The 18,111-nt window shown below is 37.4% G+C and overlaps 1 protein-coding gene and 1 non-coding gene across 25 annotated transcripts in view; one reads left to right on the top strand and one right to left on the bottom strand.

Moving 5' to 3' along the window:
- BCAS3 (BCAS3 microtubule associated cell migration factor) overlaps positions 1 to 18,111 on the bottom strand; it is a 483,031-nt gene that overhangs the window by 259,123 nt on the left and 205,797 nt on the right. For 12 of the 24 annotated variants that reach the window (XM_032498340.1, XM_032498338.1, XM_032498348.1 and 9 more), the window contains 4 exons: positions 16,742 to 16,866; positions 14,547 to 14,712; positions 12,472 to 12,572; positions 11,032 to 11,097 (listed from right to left, as the gene is read on the bottom strand). In XM_032498340.1, coding sequence (XP_032354231.1) covers positions 11,032 to 11,097; positions 12,472 to 12,572; positions 14,547 to 14,712; positions 16,742 to 16,866 — 458 coding nt within the window. The remainder of the gene's footprint in view (positions 1 to 11,031; positions 11,098 to 12,471; positions 12,573 to 14,546; positions 14,713 to 16,741; positions 16,867 to 18,111) is intronic. The other 12 variants (XM_014552809.2, XM_032498344.1, XM_032498346.1 and 9 more) reach the window with 1 other exon arrangement.
- Positions 3,934 to 4,005, top strand: TRNAS-AGA. Its single transcript has one exon. It is a non-coding gene; the product is annotated as a tRNA-Ser (tRNA).

Genomic DNA, 18,111 nt, shown 5'->3' with positions numbered 1-18,111 from the left:
TGCAAACCAAAACTACAATGAGGTATCACCTCACACCAGTCAGCATGGCCATCATTCAAAAGTCCACAAATGATAAACGCTGGAGAGGCTATGGAGAAAAGGGAACCCTCCTACACTGCTGGTGGGAATGCAGTTCGGTGTAGCCATTGAGGAGAACAGTATGGAGATTCCTCAGAAGACTGAAAATAGACTTATGATATGACCCAGCAATCCCACTCCTGGGCATATATCCAGAAGGAACCCTAATTCAGAAAGACACCAGCACCCCAATGTTCATAGCAGCACTATTTACAATAGCCAAGACATGGAAACAACCTAAATGTCCATCAACAGATGACTGGATAAATAAGTTGTGGTAGATTTATACAATGGAATATTATTCAGCCATAAAAATGACAACATAATGCCATTTACAGCAAATTGAATGTCCCTGGAGAATGTCATTCTAAGTGAGGTTAGCCAGAAAGAGAAAGAAAAATACAATATGATATCACTCATATGTGGAATCTTCAAAAAAAAAAAAAACAAACAGAGGACAAATGAACTTAAATATAAAACAGTAACAGACTCACAGACATAGAATACAAACTCAGTGGTTGGCAGGGGGTGTGGGGGGGTGGGTAGGGACAGACTGGGAGTTTGAGATTCATAGACATTGACAGGTATCTATAGAATAGATAAACAAGTTTATACTGTATAGCACGGGGAAATATATTCAAGGTCTCGTAGCTCACAGTGCAAAGGAATATGAAAATGAATATATGTATATTCATGTATGACTGAAAAACTGTGCTGTACACCAGAAATTGACACAACTTTGTAAACTGACTATAACTCAACTTAAAAAAAAGAAAAAACATTTTAAAGACTATTGCGTGAATGTTAAAAAAAAAAACTGAGCAAAGATTTCTTTACCTGAAGGGGGACAGAGTCATACTGATTGTTTTCTTGGCAAGACTATGAGCTGTGTGAAGTGTTCAGGACTATTTTGTTTTCACGGGGCACTAAATGTGGGAGAATCATCACGTTAATATCTTTAGCTTTAGTTTACTAACTTCTAACCTTTATAGCAAATTGTAACAGTCTGTCCTTCCATCCTCCCTTTCTTTCATTCTTTTCCTTCCTTTTTCCCTCTCTCTCTCTTCTCTTTCTTCCTCTCTCTCATTGCTTTCTAAACATTTTTTTGGAAAATCACCTAAGAATATTATATGAACATACATTTATTATAAACGTCAAATAATATTGAGTGAAAAAAAAAGGCTCCCTAGAACAGTGAACAATGGTTCCAAGGATAATCTCAGAAAATCAAATGTTCTTCTGGCATTTCAGTTGTCTAGAGGTTGACAGTATTACCTTTTTTTAGGTAAAAGTATCAGTCTTAAGACAACTATCAGAAAGAAATTGCAGAGTAGAGCCTTTCAGAATGCAGTGGACACCAAGAAAAATCTCACTCCCTATAAATTACTACAGGAATGAGGATGCTCAAAACAAATGTATCTAAGAGAAATTTTCAACTGGCAACAATAAATGAGAATTGCTGTGTAAAATCTCTTTCTATAGCTTTGAAAATGCTCACATTAGAACACAGCCATACTTGTCCAGATGACCACTTAAGAGAAGAGATATGATCGAGCACAAATGTTTTCTCTGCACTGCTGCGTGTTAACAGCAAAGCATCTTTAGCTGTGCTGCCTGGCCGTATCTCAGGCACAAAACACTTGGGATTGAGAGAGGCAAGAAAGACCTCAAAGGAGGAGAAGGATACTATTTCTGTTGACACCACCTACAATCAACAGCTCTCTTTAGTAAGTTTTCATTCTATCTAAGATAATGCGTGGAGCTTTTTGGATGAATTATCTCATTAATCTAGTGACAATCTGGTAAGGGTAGCTATTATTCATTCGCATTTTAATGACAGGCAAACTAAAGCCCAGAGAGGTTAAGTTAGGTGCCCAGTGTCGCCCAGATAGCAAACAGCAGAAATGGAATTTAGAACCGCAAACTCCACAGACCATGTTCTTAACCTGAAGTATAAACTGCTTCAATTCATGATGTCTTTACCTAGTAAGTAGGTTCATTATTTTATTTTTTGTTGTTGTTAGTTTATTTTTTTAACATTTTTTATTGATTTATAATCATTTTACAATGTTGTGTCAAATTCCAGTGTAGAGCACAATTTTTCAGTTATACATGAACATACATATATTTATTGTCACATTTTTTTCTCTGTGAGGTTCACAATTTTAAATCAAAATTTTCATGTGAAACAGCTGAGAGATGTTTATCCCCTAATATAAACTGTATCATTGATTTAGAGTCTCTGTGATTTCTGCATTCTATGTCTCCTTAACTTAATATAATCATTTTCCTCATCTTAATAAACATCTATGTATCCTGATCAGAGATACCATATAAAACTATCAAACAATGGGGAAAAAATTACTTTGACCAGAAGTCCCAACACAACGAAGTTACAGACATTCAAGGAAGCCTTACACTCAGTAACAGAAAACAAAGTCCCTGGGGCCGCATTTTACATTCTCTATAGTATCTCTGAGGGATTAGAAGATTTCATTTTAGAAAATAGTTGATTTGGTTTCATATTTAAAGGTATAAATGACATAAGTTGGGAAGGACCACTAGCACCTGGGGGAAAAAAAGCCTTGGAAGGCAGCAGAGTGCCCAAGAGAAGAAGAAAAAAAAAAAAAAACTAGCCCCAAAATATTCATTATAAATCTCAGCTCTGACCCAGACTTGACATCACAGACGGTTCTGATGCTCTTCTTGTGGTCATGAAAGACAAAGAAAGCACAGTAGAAAAGGCAAGAAACTAATGGTGTAAAGGCAATGAAGGCAATTCAGTGTTTCTCGTCTCTCCACCAAGTTCCTCAGGATCACATGGCGGAAAGCCTCCTGTCATATGACAACAATTAGGAGAACAGATTCAAACCGGACAGAGGCAGCCCGTGGCACTCACCCACCTCCCTCGCGCCTTGGTCACTCGGTTGGTTGCCTTCCATGAGAAAGATCATGAGAAAACGTTTTTTTTCTAGAAATGAGAAATTCAGTGGTGATAAAAGCTTACACACCATCAGAGCAAAAGTAAAGCTTTTTGACTTAAATATTGTGCAAGACGGACAAACAGAGGTGAAGTTGAGAACGGAGCAGAAAGGCTGCGTCCCTGGTATGCCCTACATTTCTGGAATAATAACTAAAAACTATTATGCAGTCAGGAGAGCCTGAAACACATAACAGCAGAAATTGTTATTATTATTTTATTACTTAAAGGGCAGTGGCCAAGAGCAGCGCTTCTATTAAGGGCAATGAGGTGCAGGGACACATATAAGCAACACCACCATAAAGCAGAGATTTCTGTTTTAGCAAAATCTATATTTATATGATTATATTTCCTATGGTTGAGAGCGGCTATAATTAATGGATTTCCCTCCTTCTCCTAATGCAGCCATTTGTCAATTCAAATACAGAATGGCCAATCAATTTTGATGTATTTAGTAAGCAATTTGTCAAATGGTGCTATAATCCAGTTAATATATTAATTCTTGTCATGGGGAGAGTTCTGACAACTACATGGTTTTCCATAACTGGTTTGGAGAGAAAAATCTGTGCTGGAACTCAACGGTCATTGTTTGGAGGTAACACCTCTGTGTCCCGGTATCCGAGAGCATGCCATATACATCACGTAACAGGAAAACTGCTTTGCTGAAATAGGTACCTGGCTTCTACCAGACAGTGTGGCTGCTAATTCACTGTAATAAACTGGGTTTCTTTGAATGCCTTTGTGACTCATATATTTTTAATAAAGTGAGCAAGCCAACAGATGCGATACTAAATGCAAACTAAGTAAGCTTCTTACAGAGCAACAAGGCTTTACTAACGAAATGTATGCATCTTAAAAAGTACTGTTATTGGGGAGAGGGTATAGCTCGGTGGTAGAGCACAGGCCTAGAATGCATGAGGTCCTGGGTTCAAACCCCAGTACCTCCATTAAAATAAAAAAATAAACCTAATTACTTACCCCCTCCCCCGCAAAAAAAAAAGTACTGTTATCAATATTTTCCCCTATTCTCAAAGTTTCTTCATATGAATTACTTTAGAAGTGACTCTCAATGTTTTACTTTTTCCTGCCCCAACACACTTCAGGGAAATGACGGACTCCTGTCTGTACCTAACAAGGCACTGAGTTGAGACCACATGGTTAGTAACCCTTCAATTTACACAGTGTGAAGCTCTGGACACGACAGTTTTTTGATTTTATACTGGATGAAGTACATTTCATCCACTAATCACTATGGTACCACCACCTTTTCCAAAGTCTGTCTGTGCACCAGGGGCAGGACACAGAACCACTGGATGAGCAGAGCTTTCTAGTAGGTGGTCCAAATTTACATCACAGAAGAAATCTGGACTAGAGTGACCAAGGATGTGTCAAATCCTTTCTCATACTTTTCAGCAGGGTATTTAATCACTACCATTTTGGGCAGAGCACAGGAACAGAAGACGGGTTTTTGACATGTCAAAGATAACCTCCAGAGCTACCCTGGCCGTATTTGACAAATGCTTTCCAAAGGTGATGACTCTCTCGATTCACTACATCCAAATTTTCCCAAATTTCTCTATCAGGAAATGCAAACGCAGAGATGAAGCCAAATTCTTTACAGAAAACAAAATTGAAAAACATGGCAACAACAACAACAAAAATTTTAACAGAAGAAAAAGCAAAGAGGAAAGAACGTTACATTCATCTTCCAGACATCAGGCTCCCATAGGCCATTTATGAACCATGCAAGAGCAAATTGCGGAATGATCTCTGTGTATTTAAAAACCTGCAATGTGTCTTAGTCCTCCAGACTAGCAGACGTCCCATTGTTTGATGTGTCTGCTGAGAAAGGTGCCCTATGTGTCAGAAAAGCACACTGAATATTTTTCAATGACCCAGGGGGCAGAGGTCGCTTATTATAAATGGATAATGAGACCTAATGCAGTGCTCGGAGTATGGACAATGAAAGGGTCTATCCATAGCCCCTGGTGGATTGGTCATTCAGGCTTTTATTTCCTCTGCACACTTAATGGAGTCAAACAATTGAGAGAAATTCTATAGAGAAGGCTGAAACTGAGAGAAACAACTGTATTCTAACTCTGATAGACAGATACAAATAGTGACCCTGAAATGGCGCCAGAACTCCCGTTACCACTGACAGAGCAGACGGCTGTAGCATTTCCCCTAAGTTCCCATTCAGTCATTTGTTAGCAATTAACCTGACTGATGGAAGTGATGGCACATCAAACCACAAGCTCCTGCCAATATCAACCCATTACATGATCGCAGGTAGGCAGCCACAGACCATTCTGTTTTAGCGCCCCATTTTTGGAGAGGGCAAACAGATATCCTCAGACCCTCCATCCTATATCCCCACTACGTAATTAACAAAATGCACATTCCGTATGTATCTGTGGTGTGTGACTATAAGAACCTTAAACTCTGGTGGGACAGAGTAAATGACATCAGAAGCAGAAGTACTCGTGGACTAGAGGCTTAATGACCAACAGATTATTTTTCTTTAATCCACCATAATCAGTGTTTCATCCCAGTCAAAATCTTCCAATCTGATGGCAATGAACATTAATATCATCAATGGGAAAATATTATCAACTGTACCCGGGAAAAAAGCATGTCATAAAAGAAACTAGAAGAACTGTAAGTTTCAATATCACTTAAAATTTTGTAAAATAAAGTAAGAGAGATATTTAAAAGTACCAAACAGCCCTCTATTAAAACTTCCCTTTTGTTTCATTTCAATTTTAAGAACAATTATGACAGGAAGGTGGTTTGACATGTAAACTGTCATTTTCTCCCAAATGATAAATTCTAAAGCAAATGACAGAAATGCCAAGATTTACTTTAGAATAGAGTACAGGTCATTATATTGGAATAGAAAGGGCGTCTGATGTGAAACATTCAACAACAAATCAACAATGACAGAGAAACCCAATGAACTACTGCATACGTGTGAAGATCTATTTAAAGATATGGGCACCACCAGATAGCGTATATCCCATAAAAACAAAGGGAAGGAAGAGGGAAAGAGGGCCATCTAATCTAAATGCTTCAATCCATCATTTATGAAGCTTGCGGACTGCTTGGGGTACTTTCATTTGCCTATATGACATCTTTCCATTGACGAAGAAGAGGTATTACATTTCATAATATTCCCCAAGTTATACAACATACATATGGCTAAATTTGAGGTCAGTATTTCTCAAAGTTCTAGTTTCTTGAAGAAAAAACATCATTCATGTCACTAAAATCATTTCTCCATGGAAGGATATGTGTCAGTTCATAAAGTTAAGTAGAAATAAGAGAATCCATCAAACATAATTCAATCTGAAGTAGTTTCTTAACTACCTCAGATACTCAGACCTGGACAGAGCAGTGTGACACACCCAATGGCCAACAATGGACTATAAATACTCTATAAATAAGTCCTACATTACAAGTTTCCTCTACAGAAGAAAAACATTTCTTTCTTTCCCCTTCCACCCTACCCACTCTTGGGCAAATATTTATTATGGACAATGCAAGGAAATATTGTTGAGTCCCTCCACCATGCTTGGTACATACCACAACAGCGATGCAATCCAGGATGTTAGGTTAAATCGAATGTGACACTCAAAAGACAGCACTTCGGAAAATTGCTGCATATTTAATTGCTTTTCCAGGGCACTGATAATGACTATGGTAAGGAGACCAACACTTTCTCCCCCTCTTTATGTATCAACATGTTGAAAACCACTTGAATTGTGAAACCAATAAAACAACAGATCGCAATATCACCCTGAGTATGATTTGGTGCTGTCCCACACATTTTTCTATCTTCTCTAAACTTCTGATGCATAAGAAGTTGTAAAATAGCACAGAGGAGTCTTGTACACCCTGCACCTAGTTTCAAAACCAGGGAAGTGTTCACAGACCTTATTCAGACTTCACCAGTTTTACGTATACAATTTTACATACGCTCATTTTGTGTGAGACACAAGGAGAGTGAGTGTGTATAGATCTATTCCATTTTATCACACTCACATTAATTTGTGTAACCTCTACTATAGTCAAGATACAGAACTGTCCCGTCACCACAAAGATCTACCTAAGCCTTTAGAGTCACATTCGACACCTTCCCTCACGCTCTGCCTCTAAGCGCTGGTCAACACTAATCTATTATTCATCTCTCTAATTCTGTCATTCCGAAAATGTTATATAAATGGGATCTTTATTTCCTCTTGGTGCTTTGAGATTTGTAGTATTCAAAGTTTTGAGACTGGCTTTTTTTTTTCACTTCTCATGATGTCCCAGAGATTCATTCAATGTGTTGCATGGGTTTATAGTTCAATCTACTTTTTTTTCTCCCTGAATAGGAAGACAATACTAAGATAGGGATGTGCTCTGTTTTCATTTTCATTCAGTGAAAAATAGTTTCAATTTTCCCTTTTAATTTCTCCTGTGAACTTTGCATCATGTGGAAGTACAGTGTCTGGTTTCCAAACATTTCTGGATTTTTCAGAGATGTGTTAATCATTACTTATTTAATTCCATTTGTGGTCAGAGAATACACATACTTTGTATGGCCTGAGAGCTTTTATATTTATTGAGATTTGTTTTCAAATGGCCCAGAAGATCTATATTGATCAATGTTCCCTCTGCACTTGAAAAGAATGTATGGTCTACTGTTGTTGGGTGCAGTGTTCTACTTGGTCTGATATTAATGTAGCAACTGAGGGTTTAAAGTGTTTTTCCTTGGCAGCATTTTTTTAATCAAATTTGACAATCTCTAACTTTTTATTAGGATATTTAGACTTTAGTACTGATATGCCTAGGGTTGTTTAAATTTTATTTCCTTTTTTGGCATAGGTTGCTTTTTATTTGAGTTTTCCTTCAAGTGATGTTGAAGTCACATATACTATAAAAACCTGACAATAATCTAATTCCGTTTCCCGCACTCCTGGCCTTTATGCTACTGTTGTCATATATTACACTTACACACACACACACACACGTATGTGTTTTAAAGATCACAATGCATTGATACTGTTTTTGTCTTAACAGTGATTTATATTTTAAAGACACTTAGATAATTACCAAAAAACCCACATACAGTTTTAACCATTTTCAGGGTTCTTCATTCCCTTCCATCCTGGCATCAAAAGCTCTCCCCACCTTTCCTATAATGCCTTTAGAAGAAGGTAGAGAAACACACTTATATCCCCAATAGAGGGAGTTTCTATGGATCCCAGTCACCTTTCTATTGTGTATCAGTTATATTTCTGTTGAATAGTCCTTTGTTACAATTTAACAAACAAACAAACAAACAAAAAACTCAGGGAGCGTTTCGAGAAGAACTTCTCACATACCCATAGATTATCTCAGAAAGAAGTTCAAAGTCTGACCTCCCCCCAACAGAGCTAGTTAATGTCAACAACTTCAAAATACTGCTGCTGCCAAAATAGCTGAGAGAAAAGGAGGAAACATTATTTTCCCCTAAATAAAACTTTCCCAAGTCAGCTCAGTAAGCCCTGTTTCTAATTTACAATTTGGGAAGCTCTAAAGAAAAAGTATTGTCTCCTTTGGGATCATATTCAAAGCTGGTGGATATTTGTCAGGCCCGTCTAATGTTTATCTTTGTTTGGGGCAAAGGAATACACTAAAATAAAATGCCTATTTTAGGGAAGGTAACTATAGTATGCAATATTTATGAAGGAAGAAAAAAATACTGTTAACACAAAAATCATTAATCTTCTCTGCTATAATCTTTTTATAAACTATTCCCAAGATTTCTTATGAGACCAAGGCAAAGCCTTCTTTATGATATTAGATGCCTGACTTTTACCTTTACTGAGTTATACTGTGAAATTAGATTACCACCTGCACATCACTTCACGCATATAACCTAATCGATCTGCTCAAACCATATGACTTTACTTATTCAAAATGGCAACTTCTTACGGTTCATCCTAATACCAAAGAAGTCATCACCACCTCCATAGTGGCTTTGTAAGGAGCACTCTCGTATGAGTCAATTTAAGATACACTAAAATTGCTCAATTTTGTATCATTCCATTCAATTACTATAGGTAGGAAATGTGACTACAGTTAAGAATACAAAATTTCGGGGTTTTACTTACTTCGCTAAATTTAGGTAAGAAGTCTTTAGTGTTCCAGGCAGGTCTCCCTTTCCCTCCCTAGCAGCCACCCTTCTGCCACATACGCAGAACGTTGTTTATCAACTAGCAGTGTATTTATTATGACTACAGGGCTGAAAGGGGAGTGGGGATTCCTTGCTAAACATCCTGCTCTCCTACTCTCTTCAACTTGAGACAGAATCTTTCCCATTTCCATTTCCATCATTCTTTGTCCACTATTATTATAATTTCCGGAGTTTGTGCAAGTCTGTTTCACTTGATCCACAGATCCGAATACAATCAAAGAAAATGTTGGCAACATTTGTGAAGTTCGCTTTAGAGTTTTACTCCAAATGGTTATATTTGAAAATACTTCTAGTAATATATTTATCAATAGTCTGCAAGTTGGGAAATAAGAAGTGATTTTCAATGCAGTTAAGTAAAACAAAAAACTTCCTGCCATCAGGTACTGTATACTTGTGTTTCAAGAGGTCACAACATCTTTTCATTTGGCTTCAGTACGGGGAATTGGAGAGAAGGCAAGAAAGGAATAAGAAAATATTCTTAATGAGGCTCTAATTTGCATAAAGGGCTCAAAAGATGGGCAGGTAGAGGCATTCTCTCTAAACTGGCCCCATCATTGGCTCTTAGCAAGTGTATTTCAGCTTTTATTCTTCTGATGCAGATGTCCATGTTCTGGGTATTTAATTGCCTCAGTCATGTAATATACTAGCATGACCAGGACTTTCAATCAAATAGCCTTTCTCTATTTTAAGAAAACATGACTTTAAAACCCAGGCTGGGGTTGAGGGGTATAGCTCAGTGGTAAATCGCATGCTTGGCATGCACGAGATCCTGGGTTCAATCCTCATGTACCTCCATTTAAAAAAAAAGTAGTAGTAGTAATAATAATAATAATAAAAATAAAAATAAAACAGGCTAAATCTGTCTGTACTGTCAATGTAAAGAAGCAATATAATAATCATTACAGAATTATCTATTAGGTACTTTTAACCCATTAAGTTTTATGTATAGTAACATTTCACAAGGTAAGAGGAAACATATTAATTACATCTGTCACTTAGATAACAGATCTTGCAACATACTCAGAAGCACATAGTCAGAACAGACATTCCATTGTGAAGTACCTGAAGTTTATTATTTGAAATCAGGCACTTCTGAGATAAGAAACAAAGGTTCAGAATGATGCTTAAGTGTATAGATTGTTTTACAGTTTTTAAAGGATGTTAGTTTAGCATCACTTCATTGATCATAATACTACCTTTCTAAGAGCAAATATTTTTATTGATATTTTACATTTATCAAGTTATTGAGAGGTGGTTTGGAACTAAAAACCAGGCCTTTTCATCCTTATCCCAATGCTAATGCACCTGGAATTCAAAAGGCCTAACATGAAATGCATTACAACACATATTTTATTTACACACTGTAGAATCATCACTGATGATTTTCTTTCAGGTTGTCTAATTCTGTTCTAGTCCAAAGCAGCAACATCTCAGTTTGTCCTGTCTTCTCTTTAACACAACCTTAATTAAAGCCCTCTCATCTTGCTCCAGGATCACCCAGCCTCCACCCCGCCCCCTCCTCCGAACCTCTTACTACAACACTGCCAGAGTGATCTTTCTAACACGCAGTTTTGACGGGGCTTGAAAACATTTGACGGCTTGCTACTGCCGACAGTGGTGGTTCTTCAACCGTGCACCTGGGGATTTTTGCAGTTCTAAGAACGGGACAAAGGGGATTCGAGCTGTTAATATAAAATCATATCCATCAATTTAATTCGCCAGAACAAAAAAATTAAGGAACAGAGATAGTTACTTTTTTTCTCCCCATGTCTTTTTCTCACGTCTTTGGAACTTGCTACTGTTTGTCTACTGAAAAGACCTATCAAAATAAGTAAACAAAGAAAACCAGTATTAATTCTGAAAGAGTCAACCAACTTCATTCAACAACTAGTTATTTTCACCCCTGTTGAGAGGTAGGGGGAGATGTCCTCATAAACACTGATATTATAAAAATGTCATGTTTTTTCCAAGTCATAGGAAAAAGTTAAATATATGCTCAGAGAGCCTAGAACCTAACAACTTTTATGGACTCTGCTTCCTGAACCAGAAAACCACTTACCTAATATCCCTCCCTCTGTGAAAGCTTTGGCAACTTAAGTCCTGCCCTCATACTTCAATGTGTCACCCTTCCCTGATGCACCCGTCTCATTTTCTTTTACCTTTTGATTAAACTCCTGTCTCAAGTTAGATAGTGAATTCTCTGAGGACAGAAGCAACATTCTATTCACATTTAAACCACAAGTGCCCTACACATAGAAGTCACCCAAGAAATATGTGCTAGAAGAGTCAGTGAGTTCAAGTTTGTAAGAGAGCAAGAATGCCAACTATTTGTTAAAATTATGAAGTTTCATAACTTTAGAGCAAAGTCAATGAACTGCCTCTGTTTCCAGTGTAACATGTAACACATTAGAAACATAAAATAAAAAGGTTTTAGAAATATTGTACTTCGTGCTGCATAATACAGGCAGGCAAAAAAATAAGTTTGATGCAACAAAACTCCATTAAAAACATGTCAATGTTGATCTTTAGGAAGTTTCCTTAAAATACGCAGTACTCAGAGCCATCAAGTTAAATCAAGGATCCAGTCAATTCTACCAAATTGAATTATAATTGTAAAAAATTTTTAATTCTATGACCACAAACTGGATAATAAATATTAAATTATCTTTTAAGGCCTCACCTACAAAGAAGGCTGTTTCTAGTTCAACGTACATTTTCTCTTCCTTCTTAAGTGAAGAAAAGAACCCAGATCAGTCTCTACAAATGTTAAAGCTTAAATCTAAAAGTAAACAAACAAAAGCCTGATGGAGTTGCAATCACTATTTCATTATTCCAAGTACAATTCTACAAAAATAAAACCCTGCCAAAACAATGTTGATGTCAGAAATAGATAGCAATTTTATGAAACTTTATTATATCCTAGTACTCTCAGTTTTAAAAAAAAATTTTGAGCCCCCAAGATATTTCCCATCAACATATAATTTCAGGGGTATATCTCATGGCCAGGGAATATGAACAGGCATAGGTATATTTAATGTGCGCTAAAGCTTATGACTTACATTTCTATTAAATATCTCACTCGCCTCTGGCCTACGGACCAGTGGTAACGTGCATGGTTGCATTAAAAGTCAGCATTTTAAGATGAAAGCTCAAAAGACTGTATGGAAGGGAAAAAACAATGAGAACTACTTACGGCCAGCAAGCAGGAACTGATAATACTGCACTGCATCTGCAGCGAGGAGCAGAGGGTGGTTTGCGTTAAATGGTGGCTGCAATTCATTCCATTGAGGAGTTCTAAGGAAATAGCAGAAGAATATTAATATTCAAGCTTAATAGCTGGGATGTAAATCACCATCACTGTCACCACTTACAGACAATGATATAAACTCACACTATCTTTGTAATCATTAAAATGAACTTGGAGTGCTGAAACCTGAAACATGAGGCCATCTGCTTAGAAAGAATAAAAAGGTGGCAGTGAGTCATACAAATTACAGACAGCCCATATTAGTTTAATAGCAGACGACCCTCCAATATGATAGACAAGACACTGAAAACACAGAACAGAGAGGAAGTATGGAATTCAAATGCCACAGCCAATTTTTGACTAATTTCAGACAATTGTAGAGCTCTCTAGTCTTAGAATACACGTATATTTTAAAATAAAATAATGCAGGGAAAATGGTCAGTTAATCGCAGTTGAACTGTAATAATTCTACCTAATAAAACTGGAAAAAGAAAAAAATTTTTAAAACAGAGTTAATGATTGACTTATTATAGATCTAATTAGTATCTAAGTTCCAAAATAAGCCACTTATTTCAATGATGGTGCAGTAATTTTAATTAGATCTGCCCACTCTGAAATAGCCTGATAAATAAGATATTGATCAGATCAATCCAGTGCAGTAAAGTAGTAGTAAAGAATGCTGGAGCCTCCAAAAATCAATATAAGAATATTTTAAAATGTCAAACGGAGAGAGATCATTTTCATATCCATTTTTGTCTGTTTCCTACTATACATGTCAGGACCAATTTTTTTTCTGTCTCTTCTGTACAATTGTACACTATATTGAATGGGTTTTAGTCTAGATTTTATTTCTCCCTCTTTATACTAGATTATAATGGTTCTAATGATTATGTAGTTTTGAGAAGTACTCTGAGTGTTACGAAACATTTCTATAGTGCTTAACCATTGTATCTTGGGGAATCACTTTCAAGGCAACTTTCCAATCTATTTATATTAGTTTCCATTCCCCTTAATGGCTGTCTCAATGTACTCTGTATTTGCAGTGAGCATGAGACTAGAAAGAAGGGAAGCACTAAAGCCCTGTATGTGGGATAGACAAAAAAACACAAGACCTACAAAAGTCCCAGAAAAACACAAAGATGCAAGGAGAAAAGAGTTCAGAGGGAGGTACTCTCAAAGGCACATATCAAAGACAACTGAAAACATATATGACCACACAAAAATTTGTACGTGAATATTCTTAGCAGTATAATTCATGACAGCTAAACAGTGCAAATGTCCATCAACTGATGAATGGATAAACAACATATGGTATATCCATGCAATAGAATGTTATCTGGCCTTAAAAAAGGAATGACATTCTGCTACATGCTACAACATGGAACTTGAAAACACTACGTGATAAGTGAAAGAAGTCAACCAACAGGTCACATTTTGCATGATTCCATTTATATGAAATGTCCAGATTGGTAAATACACCAACAGAAAGTAATCTGGCAGTTGCCTATGGCTGAAGGGTTGAAGGAAAATGGGGAGTGACTGCTCATTGGTACCAGGTTTCTTTCGGGGTTTATGAAAATTGATTGTGGTGGTGGGTGCACAAACCAGTGAAAATTCACATTAAGTGGGTAAATTGTATTGCATGTAAATCGCATCTCAATTTAAAAAGAAATGAATTATCAAAAATATAACAACAAGGATAAATCAAAATAATTTTGCTGGGAGAAAGAAGGCAAAAATAGTACACATTCTGATTCTGTTTATATAAAATTCTACAAATTATAAACTATAGTACACAGAGCAGAAGAGTGGTTGCCTGGGGCTCAGTGCTTGAGGCAGGGGTGAAGTAGGGCAGGGGAGAGAGATTACAAAGAGAAATGAGAATACATTTGAGGTGGTGGATATATTTATAATGTTAATTATAATGTATATACATGTCAAACCTTATCAAATTGTACACTTTTAATATTTTATATGTCAACAAAGCTCTTATTAAACAAAAAAACAAAAGGAGATCCTACCTAACCAGAGTCCAGCTGGCTCGAGGAGACGTCACCATTTCCAGTGGGGTGTCATCGCTGATCTTGGGGGCAGTGCTGAGCGGCCGTGGCTCCAACACGTGCTCCACTAAGGTCCCATAGCAGCTAATGATGTAGAGGGATTCAACGACAACTTGTTTGGACTGGTCTACAAATGGAAAAACAGAACCTGGATGTGTGATATTGGCAGGGAAGGAGGACAGCATCATTTTTTACAAGTTACTGACCCTTCAGTCTGGTCCTGAGGCTGCTGAGAGAAAAAAAGAAGGCAAGAACTTTTTCACATGGTGCCTGTTCCTTGCCTAAAGCTTGTCTCTTTATAAGTAGAGGCTAAAGAATGTGAAAATCTCTATGCTATCAAAATATTTTTAAATCTTAAGCAATAAATTTCAAGAACTATGTATATAATACACACACACACACACACACACACACACACACACTCAAAATTCTAATATGCTGAAACAAATTTTACAGTCTACAGTATTTCCCTGCAATGTAATAACCTGGCCCAGATTACGAAAAATGAGTGATAACAGGTGGGACAGAAAGGACGGGCTGAAAGGGAAAACGCTGTGTGGACTAAGATTTAGTTACACCGGATGGACTAAACCAGCTCCACTGCATGAGAGGCTCTTTGTCTGCCTAAATCAGCCTAACTTCTCATCTACTTTCTCTGAGAAAACTTCTCCTTAACATTTCTGGATTAAAACAAACAAACAAATGAAAAACACATACGCCCTCCTTCCCAAATTCTCTTCCTCCTTTTCTCCCAGCGGGCTCACTGGCCCACATGCAAAATGAAGACCAGTCATACTTGGAGGCCAGGTGCTGAATATGGATCTAATCAAATGACTTTATAAGAAGTACACATGTCCTCACCACCAAAACAGGCTCGGTCCTCTATCTCGGGTTTTACAGTAAACCTAGGAGCGTATAAAATCACTCATGAATGCTGGGTGGGTCACCTTATCTCTAGGCCAGAGGAATCAATTACAGCTGATTTGAGAAAATGGCTAATGACCAGTCAGTGGGACATAAAGGAGTAGCAAGTTAAAAGGGTAATTAGAACAGAAGGGAGAAGCATTTGAAATCGAGCTTCACAGAGGGCTTTACCCAATAACAAAAAGTCAGTTCAACAGCATCATTAAAGCTAAGAAGGTAACAAAAAAATAAAGATGGGATAAGAAAATGGAAGGCTTGCATACATTACTGTATCCTCTCCCACTTAGGTAAAGAGCCTGCTGTGCCCGAGATCCCATTTCCAAGGAAAGGGTCACTGAAAGGCGGTAACAGGGGACAGGGCTGATGTCTGACCGCCAGTATTAAGCGCAAAGGAAAGCCATTTTGCCGAGAACAATGCGGCCCGTGGAACTCGTCGGAAAAGTACCTCACTTACCAACTCGGTTTGTGACCTACTTTAATAGCACTACAATGAGGGGAAATTTTCAACATTCAAAATTAAGCACTTGGTCCAAGAACGTAGGCATTCTTTGCTATACAGAAACAATAAGGAATCACAGACTACAACAGTAATTATACAAACATGTTAGGTATTGATCCTGGTGGTCAAAGCAGGGATTACAAAAAATTACTATATAAACTCAAAGGGAGGCTGGGAGCCATAAAAGATGACTCTTCTTTCTGAGCGGGAGTCTGTTTTTTTTATCTTTTAATTTATAAATAAGGCAGAGGTGTAGTTGATAATTTCTTAGGTAGAGATTTAGCATTAGAAAACCTGGGTTCAAACTCTGATACTATCACCCACTAATATTTCTTTTAACTAAAATATTTAAACTCACTGATCTCAAGTTCTTCATCTCTAAAATGGGGATAACGTTTTTCCTCTCCACACTCCAGGGACAATGGCATGAAATTAGCTTGAGAAAAATGTAAAAGCTACATATAATAGCATGGAATTAATAGCACTGAGTACACCTGTATATACAGTCACCAGCAAAGCAAAATAAAAACACTCAGTGGGCAATTTATCTCACATTTATAGTAAGAGGATAGCCCTTCAGAGTTGAGTAGCTGAGGAGAGACATGCTAATTGAGTGGGGGAAAAAAATTTCTAGAATATTGGGTTCAAGATTATTCAAAGAGAATTGCTATGAATTTTCCTTAAGAAATAAAAATTACAAACGGCAAGTTTAAGCTTCAGTGAAAATACATACCTTTTTCCCTTTTCAGGCCTGCATTATTTGCAAACCACGATCGGGATGTCCCAAACATTGCAGCCACGCAAAATTCTCCGCCCATTGATTTGCTGGGTGAAATTTGTGGAGGTGGTTTAACTTTGCTTAAAAAATAAAATGATAGTTTAAAAAAAAATTACCATGATGAAATCACAGTCCTCAAGATAATAACATTTCCTGTAAAATTCCACCCCTAAATATTCAAACCCTCCCATGTAGACATGCATTTTGCCTTAAGTATCACTGGTGGTGGGAGACTGTTTTGCAGTAAAAGCAAGACTAGTGCGAAGTTGAAGAGTATTATCAGAACAGCAACTTCTAAGACCAATAAACATTAATTTCTTCTTGAAAAATGTGCTGGCAAAATCCAAGTCAACTCATTTCAGATGGACAACACTTCCCTGGATATTTCAGAGTGGAACAACAGAACCAGCACAAACATCCCATAGTAATAAAATCGTTTTTAATATCTAAAATGTGGGATTGACAATACAGTTGAATGGAGACAGCATGTACGGAAGCACGAGATGGTACAGAATGAGACCCTGCAAATGCTCTCAGCCACACGGCTACATGTGGTTGGACAACGTCTGGGGAGCAGATCTAAGATCTAACACAATTAGTCACTCATCTTCCTATTTATTATTTATTCTTTCTTCATGGACTTGTGAAAATGATAGGTTTGCTTTCATTTTGTTTCTCATGTTTGAGGACACATTAGATAGCTTCTGCTACATCACATAACTACCATGAGAAAGGATATTTTCTCTTTGTTTTCCCCAAATCAGCTTTCACCTTCTAATACCATCACCTTCTGGTATCAACCTTTCACCTTCTTTCAAATCCTGTATTTCTCTTCACTCTCGATTTGCCAAAGGCTACCCCAAAGTTCGCTTGGAATTTGGCCAAGCACCTTAGGTAAACGGTGGCATTATTTTCTCTGATTCATAGACCAGGAAACAGCCTCACTGTACCCTGGTCAAGACCAGAGCCCAGTCGGGGCCCAAGAATAACAGAGCTCTGATGTTCCTAATCTGCTAACCAGTCTCCAATGTCAAATAACATTATTCCTACCTTCTTCTGCTTACTATCCTTTATCTCTTTCTCTTTTAATGAAGTAGGGTTAGATGGAGAAAGACTGGTTTTTTGGAGTCAGGCAGAAACACAAACCTGAATCCCAGTGCTGTCCCTTTTCAGCCGTGTGGATTTTAAGTTATTTAACTGCTCAGAGCTGATTTTAAGGATTACTGTCTTATATTTGTTCTGAAACTGTGGTCCCTGGCTAGTAGTACTGAGAACTTACACATGCAGGTCTTCATCAGGCCACGCCCAGACCTACTGCATCTGAC

Source organism: Camelus ferus, chromosome 16 (assembly GCF_009834535.1).
Source record: "Camelus ferus isolate YT-003-E chromosome 16, BCGSAC_Cfer_1.0, whole genome shotgun sequence".
Lineage (NCBI taxonomy): Eukaryota > Metazoa > Chordata > Mammalia > Artiodactyla > Camelidae > Camelus > Camelus ferus.
This window is presented reverse-complemented; position numbering and strand designations above follow the sequence as displayed.